General features: G+C 40.1%; 1 protein-coding gene across 1 annotated transcript in view; it reads right to left on the reverse strand.

Moving 5' to 3' along the window:
• The window catches only part of LOC145392717 (4'-phosphopantetheine phosphatase), a 274,959-nt gene that overhangs the window by 115,888 nt on the left and 145,806 nt on the right, over positions 1–13,265 (reverse strand). The window contains exon 10 of the mRNA XM_080267017.1: positions 7,937–8,150. Within this exon, the coding sequence (XP_080123143.1) occupies positions 7,937–8,150 (214 nt within the window). The remainder of the gene's footprint in view (positions 1–7,936; positions 8,151–13,265) is intronic.

A 13,265-nucleotide genomic window follows, 5' to 3' on the forward strand; every position in this document is an offset into this window, starting at 1 on the left:
GTGTCCTAGTAAATTCTTTACCTGACAGACTGAAGAATGTTATTGAAAGACAAGGATGGTGGTCAAGGTATTAGTGAAATGCAGTAATCCCTCCACTATCCGATGTAACAGAGCCAAAGGCATGTCCGGAAAGTGGGTCCATCCAGATAGTGGGCCCCTGCCTCCTGGACTGGTACATATGGACCCTAACCCAGCCTAACTCAGAAAAACACCTACATAACTCTCTACCGGACATGCATAGCACCTATTTAAGACCCTATTCATACAAATAAAGGACAGAAAGTATGAAATAAATGAAAAGGAACCAGAGCATGAGGAATTAGAAGTGAGTACGGAAAATATTTAGCAGTGTATAGGGTACTTACAACACATCCGTGGCCGTTCATTACGAAGGTTAACCCTCCTTCTCAAAGGCTCTGGCAGTGGTGAAAATGCTCTTGAAGCACGTACAGTAATCCAGTGTCATGTTGCACTTAATCCTTTGCACTATGAGTTATAATTGTTTAACCCCTACACCGCGGGCTTGTTTACCAATGACTTGCGTGTGCTGCGGGGTTATTTGGGCTCCAACAGACTCTCAAAAAATATTTGCCAAAAATCAGTTATTAGTCCTAGAATAAGAAAATTACATATGCTTATGGCACATACCTTCAGCTTTCTCCTGGAATGATTGTTGAGCCTTCGTCGGTTACCGTAGGACTTGTGGAGACCTCTGAAGTAGGGTAACGAAGTCTCCACTTTACACTTCCCGACAACCCGTAATATGATTACCACAGCCAGATACAAACACTATAAACACTATTCTACAATTTTCAAGTAGTTTGGGATCCATACTCAAAAAAAAAAAACACTGTGAAAGCAATGGAAATTACGAGCGCGTCTGATCGTCGCACTGGCACTAGTTCGCTTTTGTTACTCTGTCATTTATTATTCATAAAACCCCTCACACTTTATTTCTATTACTATATAACACTTATATATATCTACAGTCTTTATCCATAAGTTTCCTTCAGTAGTATTAGTTTATTGTCACTGTAGGGATTCAATTTCTTTCAGTAAAATACGTAGCAATCACTTTCTCGTCCTGTATACTGGCATTGAGAGTGAATGTCACTTTCATCTTCACTCTCATAACTCATAGCATTCAGACATGCTAGAGTGAAACTTTCACTTTCATTACTCCTAGGGTATATACTCGTATTCTTATAATACTACTCATTTACATTTCTATTTACGTTCTCTATTTTATTTACGTTATTTACATTTCTATTTTATTTACACTGTGTTGTGCACTGTCACTTGAAATAACTTATAAAACTATTTTCCATTGTTCACGTATATTTACATTCATTACTTTCACTTGCTGTTTACACATTATTTACACATTATTTACAATTCCACTTGCACTGTTTTACTCAACAGAAAGATCGTAGTCACTCTTTTATCAATTGTCAGCCCTTTACCTCTTTCCACACGAGGTTTAGTAGGGGGTAAAGGTCACAGAGCCATTTGCATGGGGGTGAAAAAAGGCCTTGAAGTCAGCAAGAAGAAACATACGTCCCCTCACTGCGGAAGATGAGAGTAAACTGATAACGCAGGGCCAGCCTGGAGGCCTGTTTAGGGGTTATTCAGAGTTACCAATATTACTTCTTGAAACAGCTAAGTCTAGCACTGATATGATTGGCAGGAAATCTAGAAAATACATTATAAATTTGGTAGTTCCAGGTGAATGTAAATATCACTTAGGCTTCTCCCTTCCCTCCTTACATGTATATTTATTACGAAAATAGATTAGAGGCCTACTTAGGAGATATATAATCAGAGCTACCAATGTTAAATCTTGAAACAGCTTTGTGTAGCACTGATATGACTGGCAGGAAATCTAGACAATACATTATAAATTAGGTAGTTCCAGGTGAATGTAAATATCACTTAGGCTTCTCCCTTCCCTCCTTACATGTATATTTATTACGAAAATAGATTATACGGCATATTTCAAGGGGAAAAAAACAGCGAAAATTAGCGAACGAGTGCACGTGAGGTGTTGTCAGGTGATAATTAGCCAATTCCAGGTGTATGGCACTCTCACTTACCTTATTTCTTTCTTGTATATATTATTTGGTATAAGAATACGACATAAGGCTTATTTCAATGGATGAAATCAGTGAAAAATTCCAGGGAAGATTTACTTAGCGTAGCATGGCCGGGCAGGCGAGAGGATAGGGTAATGGAGGGGGGGTAGGGAGGGGAGTCAAGAACGGCGAGAAATGGCTAAATTGTCAACAATGGATGGGAGTACAGATGAGATTAGGAGTGCTGACTAGTGTTGGACATTGGCAGTACTGATAGATGATACAAGCCCCCACTTGGAAGCCCGGGTGAATTCAAAATAACACAGAATCACAAAAGCGACGCCCCGCGGTATGATCCCTTGCTCCCAAGCGTCACGAAAGTGACGCCCCGCGGTTAAGGGGTTAACACTGCACATACTCTTCTTGATTGCACCACGCCAGTTTCAACCACCAGTTTCACTCTGTACCTATTCTTTGCACTTGGAATTCTAATTTCATAACACTGCACAACACTGTAAGTTCCCATGTGGTCTAGTGGTGAGGTATTGCAGTTTATTCACTGTTTATTCAAAAAAACAAGAACGTGCGGCATCCACTGAATAAGCATCTAGTCAGAATGACAGTTAGGTGGTAACTGGGGAGGCTGGGAGGGATGGGGGAAGCAAGCAGCGAGTGTAAACACAGCTGGTCAGCACTGAGGGCCAATTTCAAAGTACAGTTGATATATATATTTTTTTTTTTTTCTAGGTTCCAAAGGCCCGGGCCCAAAATGTCCGGTACGTGGGGACTCCGGACAGTGGGTGTCCGGATAGTACAGGGATTACTGTACTGTACTGTACATGGAAATATTTGCTTTATGTAAATAATTACATTGCCAAAAATATACTTTCTTACCTATATTAATCACTGATATTATTCTTTCTGTACTTAACTTAATTTACAAAAGTATGCTGTCAGGGTGGTGACAGTACCAGTGGAATGTGTAAATATTTTTACGGGAATATGTTCCTTACCTAAACATTCTTTTATCACCTCAAGTTGTCACTGATTATGTATTTTGTTCTGTAATAAGCATAAATTACAAAAGGCATTATTATATACAAGATTCCTTTCATATTTAAAATAAATAGGTCTTTGTTACCAATAGTTTTCCAAGATAGTTGCATATGATAATAACTGTATTAGCGTTATTATTCATAAACCACACCCCAAGTGTCTTGTGCGTATTAAGGCATCTATGTAGCCTGTGGGGCTAAATACGACAGTAATTTAGCTTCATGTATAGTTATTTCCTCCATTCTAGGATACAGTAATACATGTTAATTACTTTATGAATGACATAAATATATAATATAAAGTTATAATGACATCATTACTGCTCCTGTTAATATAATTATACTGTATTGGTTATTTCATCACTGGCTCACTGCTTCAAGGAGCTTGGTAACTGCGCTCGTGGATCCTTCTTCACTGGTGTTATTTCATGAATGGACGCTGTAATCATTTAGCACAATTATGTATCCAACATCTATATCACATTCCCACACCTATAAAAACATCCTTCGTACTCACATCATCAGTTATGTTTCGAAACAAAACAGACTCGGTATCCAGATTGACGGTGTGTGCTGGTGGGCATATGGTAGGGGTGATGAGGGAGGCAGGGGGTTTGAGGGCAGGGCTAGACACAGGTACATGCCGTGCAGTAAGGGTATGCCAGGATTCGTTCACTCATAGAGAGGTGTACCAGGGAAACTTGCCCCCATGTGTACCACTGTATAGCATTTTTTCTAGCAGTTTATGTGATACCTAAATCAGCATGAGCTTGACTGAACCCTGGATGTTTGAGTCTGAAATCAATATTTTTCATAGTGCTTTGCCTAAGACACATTCTAAGTGCAATATTCCCAGGCCTTCCGTTGACTATCCAGGAAGAGGTGTAGCACCCATCTACTCGGCAGCAATTGCAAATGTTTCTTTCACTGACTCTGACCTAACCCCACCTTCATTTGAACTGATAAATTTCCATCAGAAAACCATTAGAATTGCAATCTTTTATTGACCAGGACATCCGCACACAGATCAAGGTTTTATGGAGGTGTTTGGGCAGCTTCTCAAAGTGTTTTTTCTTAAATCTGGAGGACTTCTTGTTTGCGGTGATTTCAATTACTGGGTTGACAGTCCGCAGTCAAAACTGATTTTTTGAGAATTCCCTGAGTTGATCAAACACAATAATTTTTTCAATCATGAGTAATGGCGAACATCATCCACTCACTTGATGTAGTGCTGCCTACATCTTCCTTAGCCTTTATCATTCTTTTTCTGTGCCTGCCCTCCTCTCTTCCTATTTCTCCCATCTTTCCTATCACTTCTTATTGCTTTTCTTTCCTTTACAGGTGTCTTTACATTGAGTGACAGGCCAAATTGTTTCCTGTAAGCCAAGAAACCATTTACAATGCTGGGTGGTAACCATATAACCAAACCATACGTGCTCCCTCTGTGTCAACAAGTGGGTTGGTGGAGGATTAGTGCCTCTTCCCGTAAAACAAATAACTCAAAGTCAAATGGCCACCCCTTACGGGATTATGGCGTCTGGCAATAGATAGATAGATAGATAGTCAGAGGAGTGATCCAACTCACGTCTCAGGGTATGTCTTTAACTTGATCATGTCCCCTGCTGGTTGCAGGCATGTGTCTGATGTGGAGGTTGACTCAGTTGACCCCTTCATCTCTGATCATGCTATGATCACTTTTTGTTTTGATATCCCAAAACCCCCTTCCTACAAAAGAGTCCTCAAGTTCAGAAATTACAGGAACGTTGACCACCACACTATGTGTCTTGAAACTGATTAGCGTTTCAACTACAATAGATTGATTCTTCAAACCTTTCTTCTGGTGATTTGGTTGATACTGTATACAGTATATAACAATGAGCTTAGGTCCATGTTTGACCATTATTGTCCTGAGGTATTAAAAACAATCACTGTAAGTGATAATTCTCGGTGGTATGGTCTATCCATTAATTCTTTGCATAGGCACCGTAGAAAGGCAGAATGTGAGTGGCGCTTGCAATGGACCAAAATAACTTATTTGCACTGTCTCTGCGAGAAGGGCAGTTGTTCATACTGTAAAAGCCCAAAAGGCAAGGTATTATCAAAACAAAGCTGATTCAAGTGGTGGTGATAAAAAAAAAAAAAACTGTCTGCAGTTGTGACCAATTTGGTTGATCAGAGGAATGTAATTGTTAAACCAGTTTCTGTATCTGATGCCAAATGGGCTTCTGATTTTGCTTCATTTTTAAACAACTAAGATATCTCGCATAAGAAATTATTTAGACAACACTTCTTCTAGAGAAATGTGTTCAGTTGACTTCCAATCATGGCACACAAGGGATAATCTGATTTCAACATTTCATCTGCTGGATGTAAACAAAGTCAAATGTTACATCAGAGAATTTAACAAAACATTTTGCCCACTCGATCCAAGTAACATGTCACAACTGCCTGATGTGTACAAGCATGCAGCAGACTTTATCTGCAACCCAATAAATAGACGCTTCTTAGAATTTAATTTTGTGCGGTCTGAGAAATGCACCTTGCTTAGGCCCCTACTCTAGAAACCTGGCCTTGAAGACGAGAGCATGACATATTATCGTCACGTCTCTAACCTGTCTTTCTTATCCAAGGGTACCGAGAGGGCCATATTTGATCAACACTTACCACTACTGGAACATAACAGAGTTGCTCCCATTGTTCAGTTAGCATACAGAAACCTTCACCTGAAACTGCATTAACAAGGATTCATAGTGACTTGGTGGCAAACACCTGTAGTGGGATGTCCTCTTTCCTAGTTCTGTTGGAGCTGTCTGCAGTTTTTGACACAGCAGGTCATAAACTATTGTTAGATGATCTGTATTTTTATGGCATTCATGACAGTGCTCTTTTGGTCCTTGAAGTAATATCTGTCAGACAGATCTCAGAGAGTAGTTATTGATTACACTAGGACAGATTCTGCTCCCTTTCTGTTCAGAGTCTCTCAAGGATCAGTTTTGGGTCCAATTCTATTTACAGTCTACATAAGTAGTTTATCGTCTTTACCTGATGCTCATGACGTGTCCTATCATTTCTATGCTGATGGCACTCAGCTCTATGTTAAGATGTCAGATATCGGCGATACCAAGACTAAGCTTGAATCTCTAATGTCTGATATTAAGATCTGGATGGCAAAGGGGAAACTTGGGTTGAATGATGGTAAAACTGAGATCATTATCATCAGAGGAAACAAATGGGGTGACAACACTGATAATGCCCCAGCTTTGAACATTGGTGTGTCACAGCTTCATCCAGTCAGTTCTGTTCAAAATCTGGGTGTTTATTTTAATTCAAAGTTAAATAACAAAGAACATATAAATCAAGTTGTTTGTGGGTGTAACTTGAATGTAAGAAATCTGTACTCTGTGAGAAAATTCCTGAACAGACGTTGCCTATTAGCACTGGTCCATGCAGTGGTCTTGTCTCGTGTCGATTATTGTAATTCACTGTGGACTGGTCTTCCAAATAATATACAAGTTCAGTCTGTGTTGAACAGGGCAACAAGACTCATCTTTGATCTCCCTCGAGAACCCTGACTACTCCGTTCCTAACTGAGCTGCATTGGTTACCAGTAAAGGCCTGAATTGAATTTAAACTGTGTCTTATTAAATTCATGGATCTTAAGTTTGGTTTAGCAAAGTATCTTGCTGAACTATTGAAACTCCCATCGGTACGCTCAGGTGTGATGGTAAGTAGCGAAGATCATTCTATGCGTCTTGATGAGCCTGGAACCATTCACTAGTCATCTTTCTCTGATCGTTCGTTTGTGTATAGAGCTCTTATGTTATATAACAGACTGCCATTGTCCACTGTCCATAAGACAACTCTCTTCTGTTGAATCATTTATGGGACAGCTGAAAGCCTTTTTCTTTTCAAAATCCTAAGACCTTGAGAGGGGTACTGTGACTGATGATTACAGGGTTTAGTTATTGCCACTTTCACATTTTTTTTTTTTTAAACTGATGAAGTTTGTATTGTGTATCAGAGATGTCACAATTCTTGTGACTGTAATGCACTGTATACGTGTGCCGAGTGCTAGTGAATTCCCAATGGAAGAACTGGCGCTTTTGGCTCGGGACTGAAGAGTAATGAGTTCATGCCATGCCCATGTAAGCTGCCATGCCGGACGAGGTGGCACTCTCCTGTCACCTAGCTGGTTGTAGCAGCTGTGGCAGTGGGTTAGAGTGCTCTGACCGAAGGGTTGGAGGTTCGAGTCCATCCAAGGGTTATTGGTAGACATCAGGAAGGGCATCTGGTCATAAAGTGCTACAGTCTCCAAAAAACTATGTCCTCTACCCAAGGACAATGCCTTAGCCCTTATCAACGAAAGGGTACACAGTGTTAAAAAAAAAAAAAAAAAAAAAAAAAAAAAAAAATCCACCTGTAACTACCTGTAGCTTTAAATATGCATGGCTGCAACAATTAGAATTTTCCATGACATAGAGCACTACTACAATGCAACAAATATGTAACTACTAATGTGAAGAAATCACTGCTATTCAGGTGTACAATGATTGCAAAATTATGAGACAAAAAATTAACATAAAAGGTCCTGTTTTACAACACCATGACCAATCAAATGAATGAATTGCTCTCATATACAATACTGAAAATGATTTTTACTAAGGATACATCTGTGTATCTCTAAACTGGAAGAAAAAAGTTCAAGTGAGACTTCTGGTCTTGGTTCATGCCTAAGAAGGGTCCATATCAGGGAGATATTATATCCTCACTATAAAGACAATTTCAGTATGCAGTATTAACCTATTTTACCTGGCTTCTTTATCCATGGTGAGATCAACAGTATCAGGCTTGTACTCTTCTGGGTGTGCTAAGAGAGGGAAGAAGGTAAGTTGCTGGTCACATCGGTCCATCTCCAGCCGGTCAATGGTGCCTCCTGGCCATCCACCAACTGCTGGGTGAGGTAGGGGAGACTGCAGTCCTGATGAACCTGCATAGTTCTCTCCCCATGAATACTTCTCAGTGTCTGGAAGTACAGCATTACCAAAACAACATTCATCTAACATCACACTAATGTCTACTACAAGTGCTACTCAAATTCTTTACTATGAATGGGATCCCCAAGCTGAACAAAACCATCTGATAACATATAACAAGAATTTAATAATGACATCATCATGCTGATTGGGTCAATGGAGAGTGTTTCTAACCCATTCACTCTGAAAGGTATCCCCTAAGCTGACTAAAGCAGGCAGGTGATAAATAAAAAAAGATTCATCATACTGAAGGAATTATAAAAGCCAACATAAACACAGCAAGTTAATTATCTCAATCACCTTAACCCTAATTCCAGCTAATAAATGATGTGGGTGGGATCCAAAAACCAGAAAAACACTACATGCTTCATTTGAGTATATCACTCTTAGCAGCAACTATAAGGTAAAACTATTACAATGACTGTCATAAGCTATAAAAGGGGTGTACTCTTTGCCAGGGACATTTACAGTGACCTCACATCCAGTACACCAATTGGATCAGACAAAACTGCCATACTGAACTAAGTCCATTATGAATACATAATAAATCTTATGGAGAAGATACTGTAATTTAGATAAGACACAACTCAAGATTTAAGATGGCATGAAGGTGATCTCCTGCTCCTCTGTCTTCTTGGCACTGGTGATAAAAATCTCATCATTCCACAGATATTCATTGAGCCAGTGGGCACACCTTCTCTCTCCTTCCTTAACACATAAATAGTCAAATACCATTCCATAATATTCACTGCTGTCCCTACTGTTCTGCACACTGAGTCCAGGGGTCTCCTACCTTATGCCTTAACATTATTCAGTAAACTGTTCTTGTTCCTTATGATACACCACATGGTAGACTCATTAATTTTACAGTAAAGTACAAATACAATTTTACAGTATCAACTATCTTCTCCCTCTTGTTCTTCCAGTCAATAATTTTCATCATCTCGATTTGCATGTGGTGTCATCTCTATTGTGGGTTAGCTGTTGGTGTGCATGGGATCATAAATAAGGGCATGTAGCACACACACACACACACACATTCATTCATTCATTCATTGCCAGACGCCATGCATCCCACACGGGGTGGCCAAGGGCCCAGAGTCAATTGTTTTACAGGGAGGGGCACTAATCCTCCACCAACCCCACTTGATACGTAGGGATGCCAACAGCATCTGGTGTTCGCAGGCGGTCACCCATCCAAGTACAAACCAGACCCACACACACACACACAAAATACTGTCCAACACACCATAATGGCGTTAGTGCACTGACGAGCACACGGAGACTGACGTTCAATGATGTCACAAACAAATTTTTTCACTGGTCACTGCACCTATCCCAGGCAAACCACATTCTCATTGGCTGTGGCACCTCTCCCAGGACTCTCCTAGGACTTCATGAAAAAAAAAAAAAAAAAAAAAAAAAAAAAAAAAATCACCCACATCTGTGGAGGCAAACCATACTAACATGAATATTTCGTACTAAACTAATTTAATTTTTTACTGAATATTTTTGAGTGTCTACCATATTAAAGGTGATCAGTACTAAAGAAATGTCTGATGGATGTGAAGTCACACTACTTCATCCATTCAAGTCTGTCCTCTGTCAATCCTCACTTTATTTCAATGGTTATTAACTTAAGCCCTGCACACTCAGAATACCTGTTCAGAATACCCCTTACCAAAATTAAGTCTCACATTAGTAAAATTTCATTATTATGCCTCTGCCCACCTATTGCAGAGGAGGCATTAAGTGACTGGTCTGTCTGTGAGTGTATATCTCCTGAACCCATCAACGGATTTCCACCAAACTTTTGTCAGTGAGTCTGTATGAGATGATGAACAGATTAAGTCTGCTAGGTCAGGGGTTCAAAAGTCAGTCATCTAGGGTGGACTTAGTTTATCACTGTGAGTACGATATCTCCTAAACCCCTCAACTGATTTTGACCAAACTTTTGTCAGTGATACAGTATGAAGGGACAATGAATTGATTAGGTCAGCAAGGTCAACAGATCAAAGATCAGGGTCATATGGGGTCAATTTAGTTAATTTTTTGTTTCAACTCACAATGAACCTTGTCATGGAGGTTGTATGGCAAATCCGTGCACACAGCTTGAGGAAGGCATACAGAGCAATGCTTTGGATCGACCACTCGGGACCTAAGTTCTCAGCTTTTTAATTTTCAAAGCAAAATAACAGATAAAGCTGAAATGGCAAAATGATATACTTAGTATCTGCTGTAATTTATTCAATATTAAAGCCAGTCATGGAGAGACAGTTATTTATATCAACTCATAATGGCTTATTTGTTATTACTCTTGATCACCAGTGATTCTAAAACAAGGAATTCGTTTCGTCACATCAACTCTCCCCCTCTTACTGACTCCCTTCAACCTCTGTCTCTTCGCTGCAATGCTGCATCTTTATCTCTTTTCTATCGCTACTTCAATGGTCACTGTTCCTCTGAACTGTCTGCATGCATTCCTCCACTTCTACGACGGGCGCGTAGCCCCCGTCTAGCAGCAAACTCTCACCCCTTTTCTGTCCAACTCTCTAATGCAAGAGTTAACCGTTACTCCCAGTCCTTCATTTATGCAACAGGTCAACTCTGGAACTGTCTCCCTCTGTCTGTATTTCCTGCTTCCTATGATCTCCAGTCTTTCAAACGCAGTGTGTCAAGGCATCTCGAAATGAATGGATCTTGAATTTGTCTCTCTCTTGTACTTTGTTTTTCTCTTGGAAGGAACAGTTTTGCGGGCTCATTGCCTTTGGTTCCTTCTTCCCCATATTAAAAAAAAAAAATGACTTGTACCTAGCTGTTTCTTGCCTTTGCTTTAAAGTACAAAATTCTATGTACCTATCTACAACCAGCTGCCATAATCCCATAAGGGGTGGCCGTTTGTCTTTGAGTTAATGGTTTTATGAGGAAGGACACCGCCCCTCCACCAACCCGCTTGCTGACACACAGGGAACTCATGTGGGTTGGTTATGTGGTTACCATCTGGCACTGTAAATGGTTTTCTGCCTTACAGGAAACCATTTGGATTGTCACTCAATGGAAAGCCACCTAAGAAGGAAAAGAACTAAAAAATGACAGGAAAGATGGGAGAAAGCTTAAGAAAGTACCGTATGTGGCTTAAATGGAAAGTTCTTTTTGCCCACTGTGGAAAATGTCTGGGCTGAGTAAAACAGAAGTGCTCTAGCTGCAGCTTCACATCATCTGAAATTTCAGAGTGTCATTGTCATAATTAGAATCCAGATTTATTTCTATGACACAACATCTTTGCCACGAGGAAAGCAGCTTTGCAAGGAACATATCAGCTCATGCCAATGTCCAGCCACACTGGACATTCCTTTTTTCAATACACAAAAACAATATTATCAATCAATGGAGTGTTTCCATTACTTCTTTTTCAATGCATTTTATCAAACTATAATTTGGTTTGCAACATATCCACTCTGATCAAGATGATAAGAATGAGTCAATACTTAGTAAATACAGAAGAAACTGACACATATTACAAGTAATCAAACATGTTTAGTAGTGATAGGAAGGCACCAAAACTAACAGAAAAAACAGAATAACTCTGTAGCAATGTATATGTGAATCAGGTAGTGCTTTGTACTCACAGCATTGACATTTTATACCCTCAAGAGGTACGTGTACCACTGGTCATGAATCACTGCTCTCTTTCCATATCTCATTTCTCACACATTTACAAAGATTATGAAACTATCTCCTCAGCCTTTCATACCATTTTCCACCCTCAAACTCACATTTACTTCAGCAATATCCATTCTCAACACAACATCAATACATTCCAGTCCCAACCTTCCTCTCAACTGTTCAATTGCAATTCTAGCTTCCCCACCCCTGGCCTCACATTCAAGGACACACTAAACATCCATCATATCACTGCCATTTCTGTATGTTTGAGCCTAAAAATATCCTCTTCCTTTGCTGCTCAGGTTTCACTGACATACAGCATTACATTCCTACACTTCTAATACATGCCATATACAAAGCTCTGTTAGAACGAAGGGATAGCACTCTCAATGTTATAAGTGGCAACAGCTCCCTGAATTTACTCCAACCACTCCTTACCCTTGCCACAGAGGTAGCTCCAGCCCCACCTCCAGTACATAACATATCCCCAAATAATAAAACTCACCCTTTCACTCAAAAGACTCTCCAGCAAGATCAGTCCTTTCACACCTGACATTCTCTAAATGTTCTCCAAAGAAATAGCACACACAAAATCAGCATTATTTCTTGGTCTACCTCGGGTATCACTACATCTCTAATGCACCCACTTTTCAAAATCACTGCTCAGAATGAGGTTACTTCCCACACCCTTGTGGCAAACTGTACATGGCCACACTCCCTCTGCTTTGACAGCAGGAGAAGGGAGGTGAAGAGACTGGTGAAGAAGAGTAAGAAGAAAGTGGATGAAGAATTTGGGAGGAATCTCAGTGTGAAAAGGAGGGAGAGTAAGAAATTGTTTTGGAAGGAGGTAAAGAAAGTAAGCCAGTGTGAAAGGGGAAATAGTAGGGGAGAGAAAGATAGCAATTATAGATTGTTGGTGGAGAAGAGAGAGAAATTGAGGAGATGGAAGGAGCACTTTGAGGATTTGTTGAATGTAGAGGGTGAGAGCAGTGCAAGTACAAGTGGTTGGGGAATGGCTGGGAGAAGAAGAGATGAGTGGAGGGAGGAAGAGATCAGTAGGGTGGAAGTAGTGGAAGCAATGAAGAAGATCAAGATGGGAAAGGCCCCAGGAATTGATGGAATGTGTGGTGAAATGCTGGGGTATGGGGGTGAGATTGTTGCGGAGTGGATATGGAAGTTGTGTAGATTAGCTTGGGAAGAGGGAAGGGTTCCAGAGGACTGGAAATCAGGTATAATTGTTCCTTCATACAAAGGAAAAGGGGAGAGAGAAGTATGTGGTAACCATAGGGGTATTTGCCTTCTTAGTGTGACTGGAAAAATATATGGCAGAATACTCACTGACAGGGTTAGGCATATGACAGAGGACCTAGTTGGAGAAGAACAAGGGGGATTTAGGAAGGGAAAAGTGTGTGTAGATCAGATATTTGTTTTATGATGTT

This window comes from Coenobita brevimanus, chromosome 23 (genome assembly GCF_032717465.1).
Source record: "Coenobita brevimanus isolate Jiangsu-jjx chromosome 23, ASM3271746v2, whole genome shotgun sequence".
In the NCBI taxonomy this organism is placed as follows: Eukaryota; Metazoa; Arthropoda; class Malacostraca; order Decapoda; family Coenobitidae; genus Coenobita; species Coenobita brevimanus.